This window comes from Salvelinus namaycush, chromosome 34, assembly GCF_016432855.1.
Source record: "Salvelinus namaycush isolate Seneca chromosome 34, SaNama_1.0, whole genome shotgun sequence".
Classification (NCBI taxonomy): Eukaryota; Metazoa; Chordata; class Actinopteri; order Salmoniformes; family Salmonidae; genus Salvelinus; species Salvelinus namaycush.
In genome coordinates this window covers 16,451,675-16,473,106 of record NC_052340.1, presented here as the reverse complement: position 1 = coordinate 16,473,106, position 21,432 = coordinate 16,451,675, and the positions used below count along the sequence as shown (strand labels likewise).

The 21,432-nt window shown below is 44.9% G+C and overlaps 1 protein-coding gene across 1 annotated transcript in view; it reads right to left on the bottom strand.

Annotated features, from left to right (window-relative positions):
- Positions 1–395: 395 nt before the first annotated feature.
- Positions 396–21,432, bottom strand: part of LOC120028896 (protein phosphatase 1L-like) — a 47,592-nt gene continuing 26,555 nt past the window's right edge. The window contains exons 2-4 of the mRNA XM_038974168.1: positions 13,229–13,427; positions 3,899–4,060; positions 396–2,555 (exon numbers count right to left, since the gene is read on the bottom strand). Of these exons, the coding sequence (XP_038830096.1) occupies positions 2,206–2,555; positions 3,899–4,060; positions 13,229–13,427 (711 nt within the window). The 3' untranslated portion in view covers positions 396–2,205. The remainder of the gene's footprint in view (positions 2,556–3,898; positions 4,061–13,228; positions 13,428–21,432) is intronic.

The window sequence follows — 21,432 nt, the reverse complement described above, 5'->3', positions numbered from 1 at the left end:
GCTGAAAACAGGGCACATGAATTGTAAGATCAAAAAACAATCACACAATGTATTCCAACAGTTTAGATTTATAAAACAAATTACAAATGTATAAAATACATGAAGCCCATTATAAATAATTTAAAGTACACCTTAATGTAAAGTGTTACCTGGATTTACCCAGTCAACATCTACCACCATGTATCCCATTTACCGTGCAAAATCAAATCAAAAATACCATACAAAACAAGTGCTAGTGACAAACCAACAGGTGGCATGATCAGGTTTCTTTAGGCCACTCACCAGCACTATTAAGCATGGTCATTGAAATACTGTATTTGCAGATCTCAAAATCAATCAAATAATTTCTCAACATCAGTTTTTTCTCCCATGAATGAAGACAAAAGACAATGTTATGATCATTAATCCTTTTATTATCATCCATTTGATTTTCTTAAAATTCACAGATCTTTTTTACAGTTTCTTAAATTCAACAAAAACTAATAGAAAGTCCACAAACATTCTGTAACATACATTATTTTGGAAGAATGTACAACTGAAAAAGCACATAAAAACATACTAATCAAGTACATACTGCTTTTGTTAATCTACCAAAGAGTTGGTGCATTGCTTTCTTCATTGCAGATGTGGAGGGGGAGGATAACATGGGAACAGCATGTACATTCATGTTACACTTCCTTGTCTCATGGAGACATCTGTGATGGTATTATATACGTGACATATGATATATACATGCGATGTGAATGGCATGTCAAACGTTACATTAGAAACCAAGGAGTTTGTTTTGGCAACAAATGAGGAAATGTATATTTAAAAAAATAAGGCAACAAGTACATATTTCATTCAAAGGCTTCATATTATGTTTTGAGTCCGTCAGTTGACAGAAATAAACTTAAAAAGTTAACTGTACAATATGACAGGCAGTGACATGGATGGTCTTTTTACTGTGTACTCTCCCACCCCAGAGAACCCTGATGTAGAGGGAGCATGAGACCATAGAACTAAACCCAACTTCAGAAAGACAATCGGCTGCCATTGATAAGAATAAAAGACGTGTAGACTATTCAAACAGTACAATGCCATCGCGCCTGTGAAAATGTATTTGTATAATTAATTCAAAAAGACTGACATAACAATAACAACAGCATGGTGCAAACTTTTGTGCAACTATTGTCAAAGTGCCACTCATTCCTAGATCAGGGTTAACTGGGGATTCGCGTTATAGAAATGCATTCTGGGCAGAGGGTTATACACAGATTGTTGTTGACAGACAGGCATAGATGACATCATTAGTAGTTTGCATGAATGACGAAAGGAATATTATATTTAGTACCAATACATTTCAGAACTTCAAAATACAGTTGCAATTTTCAGTGCAGTCAATTGGGGGGGTACTCAACTGCAGGTCAAAAATCAACATGGAGATCGGGAGCTGATTTTAAGGTCTATGGAGCCGACAGACAAGATGGAATGTTCAGAATAGAATGACAGAACAATGTTAGAAATCAAGGGGGGACAGTGAAGCATCAAACTGAATGTGATTTCTATAAGACTCATTTGATATGATGCACTCACGCAAGCAACAGTCCATTGATTAGGACTGCAGAGCATGTACGTATCTCCTAATGCCATTTAAATCCAATCAGTCACATTGTGTCCGTCCCCCCCAAAATAGGCCATGCCAGACAAAACAGAAAAGAACACAGTTAAGTTTGTCTAGTCTCATCTCTCTTTAAAACATAGAAACTATTTAGCCCCTCCGGCTAACCAAACAGGTGCTCTGATGTATGTAAGCACCAATCAGATGAGACATCTGCTGATAAAGGTTCTCTCAGAGATGTACAAATCACTGCCTCGACTTCAAATTATGTCAATATCTCGGTGTACCTCTTATGCAAAACAGTGACTCAGTGTAGGGCCTGGAGGATATGACTGCTTAAAAAAAACTAAAAACATAAATGACACGTTATGGAGATTGAAGAAAAAAAACATAACAAGTGACTGTTGGAGAGAATGAGTGAATTTGTAAGTGTACGTTTTAGTGTTTGCATCATGGTGGTGAACGGTTAATTTCTGTAAATATCTTCGATACAAACAGTTCTCGCTCCAAAAACTGGGGGCTTGTTTTGTCTTTTCTCTTAAACCTATGCATATACATACAGTACATATATAATATAGATCTCTTGTTTGGATGCATCAGTAGGTCTACTGCTCTGTGGCCTTGCCACCGGCACCTTTAAACTTGACCACCATGACGGTTATGTTGTCTGGGCAACCGCGGTAGAAAGACTGCAGGACGATGCTCTTGGCGCCAAAGTGGGGTTCGTCGAGGCGCTCTTTGATGAAGCGTATGGCCTCCTCGTTGCTGAACGCATCCCACAGCCCGTCTGATGCCAGGATCATAAACTCTGGCTGCAGCTTATCTAGGTCAAAGGTCATGATGTCAGGGTCAGGGATGACCACATTCAGGTTCTTCAGAGGGTAGTCGCCCAGCGAGCGAGACATGGCCAGGATGCCCTGAACACGCCACGAACCGTTGAAACTGATGAAGCCACCTGGAGGGGGGAGGATGGGGAGAGAGAGGGATGACCGAGAGGACAAACCGATGGCTTTTAGTTACAGCAGACGGGATGAAGAGATAAAATACATTGTGTTCCTAAGCCCATGAGCAGATCCATGAATCTTTATCAACAACAGTATCAAGCCTTTCAAGTGAAGGGTGAAAAAAATCAATCTATGTATCAGCGCACCAAACGTTTCTTTGGTTTAACATCTTTTCACTGACAGAATGGTTTATATTGGACAGTTCACATACTGAAGTTCAAAGGTAAAGCAGAACAATAAACAGTACACACAGAGGTCTGCGCAGCCCTGTCTGTGTGTCTCTGTGTGTTTGTATTCTCTCCCACTGCCAGAGCACCAGATAATTACCCATGAAGAGGAATCAGAGTAACACACTGGATAAAAGGCTTTACTTGGAAGCCATACTCAACGGGAGGGAAACAGGGTTACTCTGAACTTGAACTCTGCATCATAATAGCTATATAAATAGCACTATCATAATAATGACAGAGCAGATGTAGACAGTCATTGCAGCTGGTGTGAACTTATGACCACTGACACAGTTATTTAAGTCAGTTACTGGAAACCGCTAGCCAACTAGCTTACCCAGTTTGTGTGTAGTTTGCTGTCATTACTTATTTGCAGCTCCACTACCCACAGCAACCTGTAGATGTTGAGCTATGGACAGCCAAAAATAAGAGTAGTGTGTCCTACTTGATTTGTTACTCATTTGACTGAAGGCTAAATTTCATCAAAATCACATAAAGGAGAATATGAAATAGTATAAAAATGATAATTACATCACAGGCCTATGGGCTCTGTAGACATTTTTTGGGCTTTCTTGAGGAGTGCATTCCATTCCTCACTCACTGGCCCCCCTGATCTACATATATAAAAAAACAATATTTAACCTTTATTTAACTAGGCAAGTCAGTTAAGAACAAATTCTTATTTACAATGACGGTGGGTTAACTGCCTTGTTCAGGGGCAGAACGAAAGATTTTTACCTTGTCAGCTTGAGGTTTCGATCCAACAACCTTTCGATTACTGGCCCAACGCTCTAACCACTAGGCTACCTGTGGTTAGAGCTATAATGAAATCAAGGAAATCTGAGATCTGAGATCAAGGTCGTGCAAATAGTCATGATACTGCTCCTGATTATAATTTTAAAAAATCTTCATTTAGTAGAGGCTTGGTTTTTACACCTCAGTATAGCTACAATATAACAGCTGAACCAGGGATAGTTTTGTAGTTTCATCTATAATGTTTAAGATCAGGGCTAGTGGTGGAGAGAACTGATCCTAAACCAGTTATTAAGGCATGTTCTTTTGCTTACCAGCTTTCTTGATCCTCTTGCGTTCTTTGAGCTGGTAGGGCTTGTGATCATGTGACAGGGCGATGGCGTTGCCGTCTTTGTCACAGAGGACTCCGCGCGAGTCGCCAACGTTCGCCACCGTCAACTCTTTATCAGACAGCAGGGCCACCAGACATGTGGTACCTGAGAGAGGCAGGATAGAAGAGGAGGAGGATAGGAAAGAGGGAGGAGAGAAAGAGAAAATACATCCATGTTAGTCTAGAATAAAACTTGAACATCCTATTGTCAAAGACTGCCAAAGACACACTATAGCAGGGGCGTCAACCTCATTCCAACCAGGTGAGGGAAGTTCCTCTAATCAGTGACCTTAGTTCAACAAACAAAGTATAAGGGAGGTGCGAAAACCCACAGACACTCAGCCCTCCGTGGAATGAGTTTGACACGTGATCTATATAGTGTCTGCTTGTCCTTTTCTACTTGTCCTCCTCGGGTTGTTTTATTCTCCCTTTCCCTTCTTTGTTTGGTTTCCCAGTCTCTGGGCTGAGACTGAAGCCCATTGTCTGAGATCCAAGGCCCTGCAGTGAGAACAGACCAGTCTGTTTGACCATCTGTCTGTTTGCACACCACACAACTCAGAACAGGACAGAGGGGGGATGGGGACGTCTGACTGGACCACCCCAAGGAGGAGAGAGGCTTTGGGAATGGCAGAGAGAGTGAGTGAGGGGAGGTCCATTTCATTGAATGAACTGAACCTGCCTTTAGTTTCAACCTTGCATGTCCACACTTATGATTGTGATACACTCTGCGGTTTCAGGGCTGAGAGGAAATTAAACAGGTCCAGCTCCCTGGTGATGTTTTTTCATTCACTTCAATCATTTAGAGGCAAAGATGCACAGAGCCGCCTGAAGCTGACCAAGAAATAATGTGGGAAGAGAGAAAAATGGGGTGAGCGATGCAGAGAGAGAGATGGTGAATAATAGGGGAAGGAGAGAGAGAGGAAAATTAGATTACTTCTCAGCAGGACAGTGATTTTATTATTTCCATGTATAGCTTTGAGTGAGGGAGAAATGACAAAACAAATGGAGAAAACCGACACACACACACACACACACACACACACACACACACACACACACACACACACACACACACACACACACACACACACACACACACACACACACACAGAGAAGAAACAAGGGAAGGTGGGAGACAAAGTTATCTATTCTATCTTTTCATCTCTGTGTGTGTCTAATCCTCTCCTGCTCCGGTCTACAGCTGGCACCTCTGTCCCATGCCGTCCAGCTAATTATTTTTATCGGGTTCCCGTGGTGATGGAGAAAATGGGCTGCACTGCCCTGCAAGCGCACCCTTCCCCAATTAGCTTCACGAGCCGCACAGACACACACCTACCCTTCTCCATTGAAACCATCATCCTAGCACACACATAGCACTATCTGATTAGCTAAACTTTACCCTGTGCACATGCACAACTCCAATTAAAACCTAGCATATCTACACAGACTGACTTCTCCAAATTAGCCTAGCATACCTTCGCTAGTTCACTTCAATTAGCCAAGGATACCTACACAGGTTGACTTCTCCAATTAGCCTAGCATATCTGCGCTAGTTCACGTCTTCAAGTAACCTAACAAACCTAGGCTAGCTCTCTTCTTCAATTAGTTAAGCTCGACCATGTTCAAATCTCTTTTTGCTGAGCATTAGTCATGGTCTGGGCACATCAACTTCTCCAATTAGCCTACTTTAGTGTGTGCGCATGACTATGTCCATGACATTGTCTACCCACTTAAAAAAAAAATATATAAAAAATAATCTACTTCCCAGTCCAAAAGAAATGGCTTCCCCATACTTCCTCTGAGGCTGCATTTATTGTAGCTGGGGGATTTTAACAAGGCTAATCTGAAAACAAGGCTCCCTAAATTTTATCAGCATATCGAATGCGCGACCTGGGCTGGGAAAATTCTGGATCATTGTTACTCTAACTTCCGCGATGCATACAAAGCCATCCCTCACCCTCCTTTCGGCAAATCTGACCACGACTCCATGTTGTTGCTTCCAGCCTATAGACAGAAACTAAAAACAGGAAACGCCCGTGCTCAGATCTGTTCAACGCTGGTCCGACCAATCTGATTCCACGCTTCAAGATTGCTTCGATCACGTGGACTGGGATATGTTCCAGATTGCGTCGAACAACAACATTGATGTACACGTTGATTCAGTGAGAGAGTTTATTAGCAAGTGCATCGGTGATGTTGTACCAACAGCAACTATTAAAACCTTCCCCAACCAGAAACCGTGGATTGATGGCAGCATTCGCGCAAAACTGAAAGTGCGAACCACTGCTTTTAATCAGGGCAAGGCAACATGACCGAATACAAACAAACAGTGTAGCTATTCCCTCCGCAAGGCAATCAAACAAGCTGAGCGTCAGTATAGAGACAAAGTAGAGTCGCAATTCAACGGCTCAGACACGAGAGGAATGTGGCAGGGTCGCCCCGTTGCACTCACTTCCGTCATCAAGAAGTGCTTTGAGAGCAAAGCACTTCATGATGATGGAAGTGAGTGCTACGGGGCGATAGTCGTTTAGCTCAGTTACCTTAGCTTTCTTGGGAACAGGAACAATGGTGGCCCTCTTGAAATCAAGGATCATATCACCTCCACCCTACCTGACACCCTAGACCCACTCCAATTTGCTTACCACGCCAATAGGGCCACAGACGACGCAATCGCAATCACACTGCCCTAACCCATCTGGACAAGAGGAATACCTATGTAAGAATGCTGTTCATCGACTACAGCTCAGCATTTAATACCATAGTGCCCTCCAAACTCGTCATTAAGCTCGAGACCCTGGGTCTCGACCCCGTCCTGTGCAACTGGGTCCAGGACTGTGACGGGCCGCCCCCAGGTGGTGAGGGTAGGAAACAACATCTCCACCCCGCTGATCCTCAACACTGGGGCCCCACAAGGGTGCGTTCTCAGCCCTCTTCTGTAGTCTCTGTTCACCCATGACTGAGTGGCCATGCACGCCTCCAACTCAATCAAGTTTGCAGACGACACTAGTGGTAGGCTTGATTACCAACAACGACGAGATGGCCTACAGGGAGGAGGTGAGGGCTCCGGCGTGTGGTGTCAGGAAAACAATCTCACACTCAACGTCAACAAAACAAAGGAGATGATCGTGGACTTCAGGAAACAGCAGAGGGAGCACCCCCTATCCACATCGACGGGACAGTAGTGGAGAAGGTGGAAAGTTTTAAGTTCCTCGGCGTACACATCACGGACAAACTGAAATGGTCCACCCACACAGACAGCGTGGTGAAGAAGGCGCAACAGTGCCTCTTCAACCTCAGGAGGCTGAAGAAATTTGGCTTGTCACCAAAAACACACAAACTTTTACATATGCACAATCGAGAGCATCCTGTCGGGCTGCATCACCGCCTGGTACGGCAACTGCTCCGCCCACAACCGCAAGGCTCTCCATAGGGTAGTGAGGTCTGCACAACGCATCACCGGGGGCAAACTACCTGCCCTCCAAGACACCTACACCACCCGATGTCACAGGGAGGCCAAAAAGATCATCAAGGAAAACAACCACCCGAGCCACTGCCTGTTCACCCCACTATCATCCAGAAGGCGAGGTCAGTACAGGTGCTTTAAAGCGGGGGCCGAGACACTGAAAAACAGCTTCTTTCTCAAGGCCATGAGACTGTTAAACAGCCCTCATGAACATTGAGTGGCTGCTGCCAAAATACTGACTCAAATCTCTAGCCACTTAAATAAAAAATTGGATGTAATAAATGTATCACTAGTCACTTTATGATGTTTACATATCCTACATTACTCATCTCATATGTATATACTGTACACCATCTACTACATCCTGCCTATGCCGTTTGGCCATCGCTCATCCATATATTTGTATGTACATATTCTTATTCATTACTTTACACTTGTGTGTATAAGGTAGTTGTTGTGAAATTGTTAGATTACTTGTTAGATATTACTGCACGGTCGGAAATAGAAGCACAAGCATTTCACTACACTCACATTAACATCTGCTAACCGTGTGTATGTGACCAATAAAATTTGATTTGAGCTCCATCTGGTATAGATATCAGCTTTTCCCTACTAAACCCAGGTCCCGACTATAAAAGAGTAGTTGTCCTCTAGGACATACCAGGCCAAAGAAAGGTTCAATAAATAACTCACTGTCACGTTCGCTGGAATAATTACCAGACCAAGGCGCAGCGGATGTTGAGTTCCACATAATTTATTAGAAAGTGAAACTTAGCAAAACAAAACAATAAACTAACAACGAACCGTGACTACAGAGGTGCTACGTGCACCAACTCAAAACAATATCCCATAAAACACAGGTGGAAAAAAATGCTACTTAAATATGATCCCCAATTAGAGACATCAATAGCCAGCTGCCTCTAACTGGGAATCATATCACACACCAACATAGAAAAACTAAACTAGAACCCCACATAGAAAAGAATAACTAGAAAACCCCCCAGTCACACCCTGACCTACTCTACCATAGAAAATAATAACTAGAAAACCCCCCAGTCACGCCCTGACCTACTCTACCATAGAAAATAATAACTAGAAAACCCCCCAGTCACGCCCTGACCTACTCTACCATAGAAAATAATAACTAGAAAACCCCCCAGTCACGCCCTGACCTACTCTACCATAGAAAATAATAACTAGAAAACCCCCCAGTCATGCCCTGACCTACTCTACCATAGAAAATAAGGGCTCTCTATGGTCAGGACGTGACACACTGTATTACAAGACTATTCAAACAAACTTCTCTTGGCCATTTCATCAGAGGCCTCTCACTCACTTCTTTTCCCTTCTATTCTTCCCAGATAAAACAATGGATGGATGAAGGGATGAGAGGAGAGGGATAAATCTGATATTAGGTTGTCCTGGGGACTCTCTGCTCATCCTGATTATAACAAAAGCTCAGAGCTCCAGTCCCCAAATGATGTACCCGCAAAATCAGATACAAGGACAACAATCAAAAACAATAACCAGTCCAACTCACCCCCAAGACTCAGGGAGGTAGTTTAGCAGAAAACTCAGAGCCAATTCAATACGTCTGACTAATGCTTTGAAACACGAAAGCAGTTTAAAAAAAAAAATGTAGTGTAGCTTTACGGTAAGATTATCTTTGGGCTCAATCTTAATCCTTACCGTCATCCAAACAAAGGGGGGAGTGAAATATGGGAGGATAAATGAACGGGCCTTGGAGAAGAATGGGCCTAGGAGGGGACAGTTGTAACCTGTCTGGGAATCAACAGGTCATGCTGCTTTGGAGGGACGGAGGGGTGGGAAAGAGGGAGGGATGTGAGAGAAGAAGGCAGATGGGACTGGATCAGTGGACGGGCTAGTTTAGTCTTTTCCACTAGACTTGGAGGTTGAAGCAGATCACACAATAGATTTATATCAGCAGCTGGGGTTTCTCCGGAGAGTAAGAGGTCAAAGGAAGGCGAGTGGTCCCGTGTAGCTCAGTTGGTAGAGCACGGCGCTTGCAATGCCAAGGTTGTGGGTTCGTTTCCCATGGGGGACCAGTATGAAAATGTATGCACTCACTACTGTAAGTTGCTCTGGATAAGAGTGTTTGATACATTACTAAAATGTAAATTAGTGTAACAGCGGTAGTGCCTTCGCTAAGTGGGCACGTCACAGGAGGAGTAACCTTGCCTGGGAGTAACTTAAAAAAAAGTCGACTGCCACCCCCAGACTGGGAGTTAACTTATGGTCTCGGGTTCAACACCGGTCCATTCTACTTTTCCAATCAGGGTGTCACATGACCTCCGCTAGAATGTGACTGACAGCTTGAATGGCCCTTTTATACCAGCCACTCATTCAATTACACACTCAGAGTCATGTGAGGTTCTGTGCTGTGAATAAACTACTATAGTGTTCTGTACACTCTACAAGGAACACTCCATCGCTCTCTCCCTCCCTCACTCTCCACCTCAAAATAAGTTAACATGCAAGGAATTACACTGAACCAAAATATAAACGCAACATGTAAAGTGTTCTTCCCATGTTTCATGAGCTGAAATAAAAGAATACAGAAATGTTCCATACACACAAAAAGCTTTTCTCAAATGTTGTGCACAAATTTGTTTACATCCCTGTTAGTGAGCATTTCTCCTTTGCCAAGATAATCCATCCACCTGACAGGTGTGGCATATCAAGAAGCTAATTAAACAGCATGATCTGTTGCCAGAGAATTGAATGTTCATTTCTCTACCATAAGCTACGTCGTTTTAGAGAATATGGCAGTACGTCCAACTGGCCTCACAACCGAGGACCATGTGTATGTCATCGTGTGGGCGAGTGGTTTGTCAACATTGTGACAAACCCATGGTGGCGGTGTGGTTATGGTATGGGCAGGCATAAGCTACGGACAATGAACACAATCGCATTTTAGCAAATGTCAATTTGAACGCACAGAAATACTGGGTTGATATCCTGAGGCCCAATGTGTGGCCCATTTGTTTTAAGGTATCTGTGACCAACAGATGCATATCTGTATTCCAAGTCATGTAAAAAAATCTTTGAAATTGTTGTATGTCGCGTTTATATTTTTGTATATTTGCGTTTATATTTTTGTTATGTAAATATTCCGTAGACACCCTCCCTCTCGATCTTACTAGTTTGTTCTCTTCCTCTCTCTCGGACTCTACCTCTTTCTCCACCTCCCACCCTGAACATTAAGTTAGAATGTCAGGATCAGGAATGCGTGGAGCGGCAGAGACATTCCGTGTGCTGCATTCCTGAAATCGCCGTGTGTGAAGCAAGTCTTTACCGCCAGCTTATCATGAATATTTTAGCTCTCTTTTCTCTTCCCTACATTCTGAATAAACCATCAGTGCATCTGTGGTGACAACTTCTCTCCACCTCGCTCTCTCCCCCACGCTCTCTCCCTCAAGGCTTTCCCTCAAGGCTTTCCCTCAAGGCTTTCCCTCAAGGCTTTCCCTCCCACTGCTCTTTGGTCCTGTAGGTGCTAGATGAGTGTGGGTGGAGGTGAAGACGGATGGAGCTCCATCTCTCGCCCCTTCCCTCTCTAGGAGTTCAGGACTACACCCTTCCTCTTTCAGTATCACCTTCTGTCATCATATCACTGTCTCAACCCTATTTTTGTCCCTTGGCTTCCACCCTTTTCTTCCTATCTGCCCCACCCTCACATCTTTCTCTCCTTTCCACACACTGGCCCTTTGTCGCTCTGTCCAGCCTTTTGTTCTTTTTGTCCTCTTTCCCTTTATTATGGAACTCTATACCCTCTCACCCTATATACAGTGCCTTCAGAGATATTCACATCCCTTGACTTTTCCACATTTTGTTGCGTTTCAGCCTGAATTTAAATGGATACATTTGCGATTTCTTTTGTCCCTGGCCTACACACACACACACACACACCCCATAATGTCAATGTGGAATTATGTTTAGACATTTTTGCAAATTATAAAAAAAGGAAAAGCTAAAATGTCTCAAATCAATAAGTATTCGACCCCTTTATGGTAAGCCTAAATAAGTTCAGGAATACAAATTTGTTTAATAAGTTGCATGGACTTTTTGAACAACTACTTCATCGCTGTACCCCACACATACAGATAATTGTAAGGTCCCTCAGTCAAGCAGTGAATTTTAAACAGATTCAACCACAAAGACCAGGGAGGCTTTCCAATTCTTAAAGGGCACATATTGGTAGATGAGTGTAAAACATTTTTTTTAATAACAAAACAAGATATTGAATATCCCTTTGAGCATGGTGAAGTTATTAATTGCACTTTGGATGTTGTATCAATACACCCAGGCCCAAGGCACTAAAGTAAAACTGAAAAAAATGTGGTAAAGCAATTTACATTGTATTCAAGAAAAACAGTTATTTGGGGCAAATCCAATACAACACATTGCTGAGTACCACTCTCCATATTTTCAAACATAGTGGTGGCTGCATCATGTTATGGGTATGCTTGTATTCGTTAAGGACTGGGGAGTTTTTCAGGATATAAAATAAACAGAATAGAGCTTAGCACAAGCAAAATCTTAGAGGAAAACCTGGTTGTCTGCTTTCACCAGACACTGGGAGATGAATTCACCTTTCAGCAGGACAATAACCTAAAACACAAGGCCATATCTACACTGGAGTTGCTTACCAAGAAGACAGTGAATGTTCCTGAGTGGCCGAGTTACAGTTGACTTAAATCTGCTTGAAAATCTAGAGCAAGACCTGAAAATAGTTGTCTAGCAATGATCAACAACCAATGACACAGCTTGAAGGATTTTTAAAGCATAAATGGGCAAATATTCCCCAATCTAGGTGTAGAAAGCTCTTAGAGACTTACCTGGAAAGACTCAATGTGCTACTACAATGTATTGAGTCAGGGTTGTGAATAGTTATGTAAATGAGATATTTTCCCCATTTCATTTCTAATAAATTTGCAACAAAAAAAACAACAACATGTTTTCACTTTGTCATTATGGGGTATTGTATGTAGATGGGTGAAAAAAAACATCAATTTAATCCATTATGAATTCAGGCTGTAACAAAATGTAGAATAAGTCAAGGGTATATGAATACTTTATGAAGGCCCTGTATCTGTCAAGCCCCCTGAGGAGAGGCAGCGTGGGCACTCTCTCTCTCCCTCTTTTCTCTTTGGAATCAGAAGAGATAATTGCTACATGTCTGATGAAGATAAAGCTGTATTTTAATAGCTGAATAAGCAGCACGGCCGGAGCCCACTGTAAACGACCGCAAACAACTCAGAAATACTATGCAAGCCGAAATGTCGTGCTCCTACAAAAACAACAATGCACACACTTACGTGCACGCACACACACACGCAAATGTACGCACAAACGAGCACCCTTGAACCACAGCTATTTATACAGGCTTCCTTTCCGCTAGCTCTCACTGTCACAAACACCACAGCTACTTCAACAAACTCTCTGCCCTGTCCCCAAACATACCATAGCCATAATTTGTGCATTTTTCACAGCCTACATGTTAGACAACACTATTTAAGCATGCAGAAATGAGTGCAATCAATCCAAAACAAAGAATTGCGGTCACTGTAGAACACGGATCTCAAGACTGACGCATCCAACTAAAAGTTAAGTCAGCTCTACATATTCATTCTATTTCTGTGCGAAGTTTGTGTGAAATAATTAAAAGAATTCCCTTGAATGGTTGAGTTCAGGATTAAGGTATAAACTGTTGCTAGATTAGTGGCTAGGGGCAGCTGTCTGCCCACAGAGGTGTGGCTGTGACCTTTAACCCCTGGCTGCCTGCCCTCTGACCTGCTTCGTTGTAGACGGCTGACAGCTTGTCCAACATGTCCCTGTCCAGAGCCAGGATCTGCTGCTCCAGAATGGAGGAATAGGACAGACCGTCGCTGCGCTCCTTTTCATCCTTCTCCTTCTCCTTCTCTCGGTCGTAGCTCAGGAGCTGCTGACGCAGCGCCTCCGACAGATGGGCCTTGGCAAAGTCAGCCGCCGCCTGGGAGGAAGAGGGAGGGGAGAGAGGACTACAGTGAGCTGGCTATACTGAAGTTAGAGTTATGTATGGTGTAAACTGTAAGAAATTGTAAGCCAAGTGATGTTCACAGCTCTGCCTCGCCACACAGCATCAAACTTTTTGTGTGACTACAGTGCAGGCGGGCACACACACACACACACACTTGGGGGAGAAGACCGAGGCTACAGTAGCGGTGACCTGGCTGTCCTTCGTTCCTTGCTGAAACCCAGATAAAGCAGGAGATAAATAGCCAGAGATGAGGGGGAGAAACTACACCATTAGCCAAACACACTTCCCCTCCCTCCGCTGTGCTGTGGAATACAGCTGAGCAAGAGAAACTCAATCCTCCCCTATCCATTTCAGCCAGGCGATAACGTCACTGCACACCCTTTTACGGACAAATATGCAACATTTCCCGGCAAAAAGATTGGCTCGTTTCTCTACTCCTTTCCTGAATCATGGCCAGAGAGAGAGATTCAAGCCAAGCCGAGCTGAGCCAAAACCAAAAGAGAAAGATAGCAGTGTAAGCTAATGAGGGTTTTTTGGCCTGTTATATTGCCTCGCCATGTTTCCATCCACTAGCCTTGTTTCAGCCATGTTGTTTCAGCCATGTTGTGGCCTGGCTGTTTATCAGGGGGCTTGGCGTTTGTATACGAGGTCAAGGGCCGCAGACAGTGCCTGAGCTTGTGCCTTATCATTCTGAAACCTTCTCTGCCAAACATTTCAACTCGCTTCACTTTCTCCGACTCTCCCTCACCGTATCGCTCTCTCCGACTCTCCCTCACCGTATCGCTCTCTCCCTCACCGTATCGCTCTCTCCCTCACCGTATCGCTCTCTCCGACTCGCTCTCCCTCACCGTATCGCTCTCTCCGACTCGCTCTCCCTCACCGTATCGCTCTCTCCGACTCGCTCTCCCTCACCGTATCGCTCTCTCCGACTCGCTCTCCCTCACCGTATCGCTCTCTCCGACTCGCTCTCCCTCACCGTATCGCTCTCTCCGACTCGCTCTCCCTCACCGTATCGCTCTCTCCGACTCGCTCTCCCTCACCGTATCGCTCTCTCCGACTCGCTCTCCCTCACCGTATCGCTCTCTCCGACTCGCTCTCCCTCACCGTATCGCTCTCTCCGACTCGCTCTCCCTCACCGTATCGCTCTCTCCGACTCGCTCTCCCTCACCGTATCGCTCTCTCCGACTCGCTCTCCCTCACCGTATCGCTCTCTCCGACTCGCTCTCCCTCACCGTATCGCTCTCTCCGACTCGCTCTCCCTCACCGTATCGCTCTCTCCGACTCGCTCTCCCTCACCGTATCGCTCTCTCCGACTCGCTCTCCCTCACCGTATCGCTCTCTCCGACTCGCTCTCCCTCACCGTATCGCTCTCTCCGACTCGCTCTCCCTCACCGTATCGCTCTCTCCGACTCGCTCTCCCTCACCGTATCGCTCTCTCCGACTCGCTCTCCCTCACCGTATCGCTCTCTCCGACTCGCTCTCCCTCACCGTATCGCTCTCTCCGACTCGCTCTCCCTCACCGTATCGCTCTCTCCGACTCGCTCTCCCTCACCGTATCGCTCTCTCCGACTCGCTCTCCCTCACCGTATCGCTCTCTCCGACTCGCTCTCCCTCACCGTATCGCTCTCTCCGACTCGCTCTCCCTCACCGTATCGCTCTCTCCGACTCGCTCTCCCTCACCGTATCGCTCTCTCCGACTCGCTCTCCCTCACCGTATCGCTCTCTCCGACTCGCTCTCCCTCACCGTATCGCTCTCTCCGACTCGCTCTCCCTCACCGTATCGCTCTCTCCGACTCGCTCTCCCTCACCGTATCGCTCTCTCCGACTCGCTCTCCCTCACCGTATCGCTCTCTCCGACTCGCTCTCCCTCACCGTATCGCTCTCTCCGACTCGCTCTCCCTCTGAATGTCCCTTGCTCTCAGTGGCTGACCCCTTCCCCTCTGTCTGCTGTTCCCACAACCCCTCAGTCCTCTGTGTTCTCTTTGGTGCAGAGGCCTATGGGTGGAATATCCGTCTAGGCCTCTTTCTCTGGCCTTTCTCGGAGCTGCATGGGGACATATCTGACGCAGTCTCAGACATTCCTTCCTGTGGTTACCATAGTGACCGCAGGGATCATAAACAGAGGTCAGAGAGAGAAATAAGTATTTCTGGAGGAACTACATGGGACAGTAATGACCACATTAATAGCTGCTTTGGAACATTGTTATTGTGACTTACGAGGCCTGTCTTTGTTGACAATGGCGATTCATCCTTTCAGACATCCCAAGAGCAGCTGTGAGTGTGTGTGTATATGAGTGAGTGAACACAGCCATTAAAGCTTGGATAAACAAACAAACAAACACAGGGATATGTCTTAGTTATCCTGTTAAGTAACAGAGTGGATGATCAGACACCTGTTAAGAGCTCAGTCTCTGATCCCTGATCTACTCTGGCCTGTCCTACTCCCACTGCACCCCCTGACCTGTCCTACTCCCACTGCACCCCCTGACCTGTCCTACTCCCACTGCACCCCCTGACCTGTCCTACTCCCACTGCACCCCCTGACCTGTCCTACTCCCACTGCCTGCACACTGATCAACACCACATGTAGTACAATACTTTAGACCTACTGGGATGTCAACGTGTCTACGATTACCCAGATATGATCAGACGCCTGAGACGAGAAAGTAGGGTGGTGGGGAAACAGATGAAGGGGCAGCAGTCACGGTTTGAACAGAGAGTGTGTGTGTGTGTGTGACTTATCTGGGCTGTGTTATTTGCTGTGTCCAGTGATGGAGAGCGGAAGGGAGGACTGTGGAGAGAAAAAAATAAAGGGATGACAGAAGTATGGAGAGAGGGATGATGGAGGGACGGAGAGAGGGATGATGGAGGTATAATGGAGGAGTGTGTGTGAGAGAGAGATCAGAGTGGTGTTATCTGCTGTGTGGGCACGCACGACTCCAGCAGCCGACAGTTCTGCTGCTGCAGGGACATCTTAATCATTACAGTGACTAACTGGTGTGTGTGCTGACTGGAGGGTTTCAATAGCCTCAAACTACATCATTTTACCACACCGTCCAATGGCAGTTGGGTTTCAGACTACGTATTCTCTAATTATGCTTAACAATCTTTACTTGACTGCCTAACTATTTAGTTCCTAACTTTGTATTCTTCATGATTTAGTTCCTAACATTCTACATGTCTGTCAGTTAGAATGACATCACTCACCTTGAAAAACAATGTATAGGAAAAACTTGGAAGTCATTAACACAATTGAAAAATCGAATGTTTAATTATTGAAATAGCATGTTCGACCGAGAAATTGTACCAATCTGTTTAAGGCCATGTGGCAAACAATAATGCAGGCACTAGGGATGGGGGTGTGAGCATGCGGGTCTGGGCAGAGGAGATGTGTGCGTAAGTATACGTTTGTTTTTGGAATGTAAAAATAAATATATATCTTTTTTTAAAGACGCCGTGGACGGCAGTAGCAGAAGGCTCAACAGCCTAGCCTAATGAGCAAAATGACCATGTATTGGGAGTTGGCCTTGAGGCGATGCTTCACCAAGGCAACAACAAAGCAGCGGATCCGATCATAGGAGAGAGGCGTCTGTCAGCAAAGAGATGGAAAGGCAGCAAACATGCTCTCCTGATGAGACACACATTTATCACCTCACACAGGGGAGTATGCCCTGTGTTCTTCAGCTATGTTCTACAAGGAGATTCCCCCTCCCTACACACATGAACACACACAGCTCCCCTTATATAACCAAACACTCTGAAGACCTTCTCCCCCCCCCCCCCCCCAACTGCACACGTTCCAAATCCCCTCTGCCCCCCATACCATCACCATATTCCTTGCCCAATCCAAATGCATAACCAATCCACCACTCATCCAATGATAACAGCCAGATCTCTTTACCATAGGCATCCATCAGACAGTGAGGTTATTAGATCCAGGGAGAGTTATGTACTGTAGGTCTCTTCAGGCTGACTGAGGGAGGAAGAGAGAGGGGGACTGAACAGAATGACCGCAAGGGAGAGGACTGAACAGCTTCTCTACTGCCAGGTTTAATGATGGATAAGGAAGGGGGAAAGTAATTTTTTCATAAGGAGGGGAGTGGGTCTGTCTTATTTTAACTGCTGTTTCTCCAACAGAGTGAGAAAGGGAGAGGGGGGGCAGTTAACTAGCATAACTGAAGTACATCATTAAAATACATTCTCCATTTGTACAAAGAGAGGACGAGAGAGAGGGGGAAGTAGAGGAAGCGAGAGGAGTAGAGAGCGAGAGGACGGCAGTGGATTAGCTTTGCTGAAGTACATCATTTAAAAAATATTCTCCATTTGTACAAAGAGAGAGAGACAGAGAGCGAGATATTCAGATATCAGTAAGAGTCAAAGGCCTGGCTGACAATGAGGATAGAATGCTAGAGAGGAAGAGTCTGTGGCCATCTTTGATTGAACACAGAGATGTGGGGGATACTCGTCTCAGCTCACCTCTTAGCTACCCAGTGCCAATGTTGTCCAACATGAAGGAGTGGAACACAGAAAGGCAGCTGTACTTTGTTGTAAACTACTGTCAAACTTACAGTGCATTCGGAAAGTATTCAGACCCCTTGACTTTTTCCACATTTTGTTACAGCCTTATTTTATTCTAAAATGGATAAAAATGGTCTTCCCCCTCAAATCTACACACAATACCCCATAATGACAACGCAAAAAAACATTTAAAATGTTTGCAAATGTATATAATATTTACATAAGTATTCATACCCTTGACTCTGTACTTTGTTGAAGCCTCTTTGGCAGCGATTACAGCCTCAAGACTTCTTGGGTATAACCCTACAAGCTTGGCACACTTGTATTTGGGGAATTACTCCCATTCTTCTCTGCAGATCCTCTCAAGCTTGGTCAGGTTGGAGCGGAAGCATTGCTGCACAGCTATTTTCAGGTCTCTCCAGAGATGTTCGATTGGGTTCAAGTCCAGGCTCTGGCTTGGCCACTCAAGGACATTCAGAGACTTGTCCCGAAGCCACTCCTGCGTTGTCTTGGCTGTGTGCTTAGGGTCATTGTCCTTGTTGGAAGGTGAACCTTCGTCCCAGTCGGAGGTCCTGAGCGCTCTGGAAGAGGTTTTCATCAAGGATCTCTGTACTTTCCTCCCGGTCATCTTTCCCTCAATCCTGACTAGTCTCCCAGTCCCTGCAGCTGAAAAACATCCCCACAGCATGATGCTGCCACCACCATGCTTCACCGTAAGGATGGTGCCAGGTTTCCTCCAGACATAACATTTGGCATTCAGACCAAAGAGTTCAATCTTGGTTTCATCAGACCAGAGTATTTTGTTTCCCATGGTCTGAGAGTCCTTTTTGACAAACTCCAAGCAGGCTGTCATGTGCCTTTTACTGAAGAGTGGTTTCCATCTGGCTACTCTACCATAAAGGCCTGCAGAGATGGTTGTCCTTCTGTGAGGTTCTCCCATCTCAACAGAGGAACTCTGGAGCTCTGTCAGAGTGACCATTGGGCTCTTGGTCACCTCCACGACCAAGGTCCTTCACAGATTGCTCAGTTTGGCCAGCTCTAGACTTCTTCCATTTAGGAATGATCGAGGCCACTGTGTTCTTGGGGACCTTCAATTCAGCAGACATTTTTTGGTACTCTTCCCCAGATCTGTGCTTCAACACAATCCTTCTACCTCATGGCTTGGTTTTTGCTCTGTCATGTACGGTCAACTCTGGGACATTATATAGACAGGCGTGTGCCTTTCTAAATCATGTCCAATTGAATTTACCACAGGTGGACTCCAATCAAGTTGTAGAAACGTCAAGGATGATCAACGGAAACAGGATGCACCTGAGCTCAATTTCAAGTCTAGCAAAGGGTCTGAATAAGGTATGTAAATAAGGTATGTTTTTTTTTTTTTTTTTTTTTTTAGAAAATTGCAAACATTTCTAAAAACCTGTTTTCACTTTGTCATTATTGGATATTGTGTGTATATTGATGAGGAAAAACATTTTATTTAATCAATTTTATACTAAGGATGTAATGTAACAAAATGTGGAAAAGGGGAAGGGGTCTGAATATTGTCCAAATGCACTGCAACATGGCAAAACAACAAGTGATTAAGATTTTGTTTAATTTCTAATCTTGAATCATCCATTTTGGATGGAAACATTTATGGCCTCCTTCACTCACGCCGCCAAACTTACCCTAGTAAAACTGACTATCCTACCGATCCTCGACTTCGGCGATGTCATCTACAAAATAGCTTCCAATACTCTACTCAGCAAACTGGATGCAGTCTATCACAGTGCCATCCGTTTTGTTACCAAAGCCCCATATACTACCCACCACTGCGACCTGTATGCTCTAGTCGGCTGGCCCTCGCTACATATTCGTCGCCAGACCCACTGGCTTAAGGTCATCTATAAGTCTATGCTAGGTAAAGCTCTGCCTTATCTCAGCTCACTGGTCACGATAACAACACCTACCCGGAGCACGCACTCCAGCAGGTATATCTCACTGGTCATCCCCAAAGATAACACCTCATTTGGCCGCCTTTCCTTCCAGTTCTCTGCTGCCAGTGACTGGAACGAATTGCAAAAAAATAAAAAATAAAATAGCTGAAGCTGGAGACTTATATTTCCCTCACTAACTTTAAACATCAGCTATCTGAGCAGCTAACCGATCGTTGCAGCTGTACATAGTCCATCTGTAAATAACCCACCCAAGCTACCTACCTCATCCTCATACTGTTTTTATTTACTTTCTGTTCTTTTGCACACCAGTATCTCTACTTGCACATCATCATCTGCTCATCTATCGCTCCAGTGTTAATTTGCTAAATTGTAATTACCTCGCTACTATGGCCTATTTATTGCCTACCTCCTCATGCCTTTTGCACACACTGTATATAGACTTTCTTTTTTATTGACTGTAGACTTGTTTATTCCACGTGTAACTCTGTGTTGTTGTTTGTGTCACACTGCTTTGCTTTATCTTGGCCAGGTCGCAGTTGTAAATGAGAACTTGTTCTCAACTAGCCTACCTGGTTAAATAAAGGTGAAAAAAAAAGAATAATAAAAAATGTCTGGAAAAGCCATGATGTTTAACCTCAACAGGCACATGTTTACCACCACTCCCCCCGTACATGCATCTGGCTCCATGACAATGTACTGCAGCTCTATAGGTTGGTTTGCTGCAGAGGTGTAGTGTACTGTAACTATATCCTTACAGTGACATTGCAGAGGTCTGTCCTTAGCAGTGGAGAGTGCTAGCCTAGCAGTGAGAGCTAATTTCATTCGGCTAGCATCATGTGTTATGTGTCAAAACTGCGTCAAGTACATGTTTTAAGTGGGTGTGGGAGTGCACATGTGAGAAAGAGGGGGTCATTGTACCAAATATAGAAGCCATTCAAAACCAACATCCGTGGCAATGTAATAAGTGCCCTACACTCTCCCCCCCCCGTACCCTTAGAACCGCCTCTCCCTCTGCTGCAGTTTCAGAAGAATGAAAAAAATGCATTGTCTGGCATTTCCCAACATATCATCAAAGCAAACCGCTGCTGTTTGAGGTTTTAATAAGAGGGAAACTGTTCTGTTGATTTCTGTCCCTGTTCACCCTAACACTGCAAGCACCCCAGTACAGACAGACTGACTACAGACAAGCCAGAGACTGAACCCTAACCACAACAGTCAGGGCGGTCATGGTCCAGTGCTTAGCCAATAAACCACAGTAGTTGCAGGTCTATAGTCAATCCCAGCTCCAGTGTTACTAAGTCATTAGGTGTTGTTCAGCTGGCTATGTCTGACCTTCTGGGAGTAACTCTCCTCATCCTGGGTCTCTGATCCAGACCGACCGCTGAGGGATCCAGGGAACGAGGCCTCAGGCCTGGAATGCTTCTACAGTACTACGACTAGACCCATCTGTCAGTAGGACCTGGGAATTACCATCAACCCCTGATCTCTCCTTTATGACTACCAACACCAATGTGTGTGTCCTC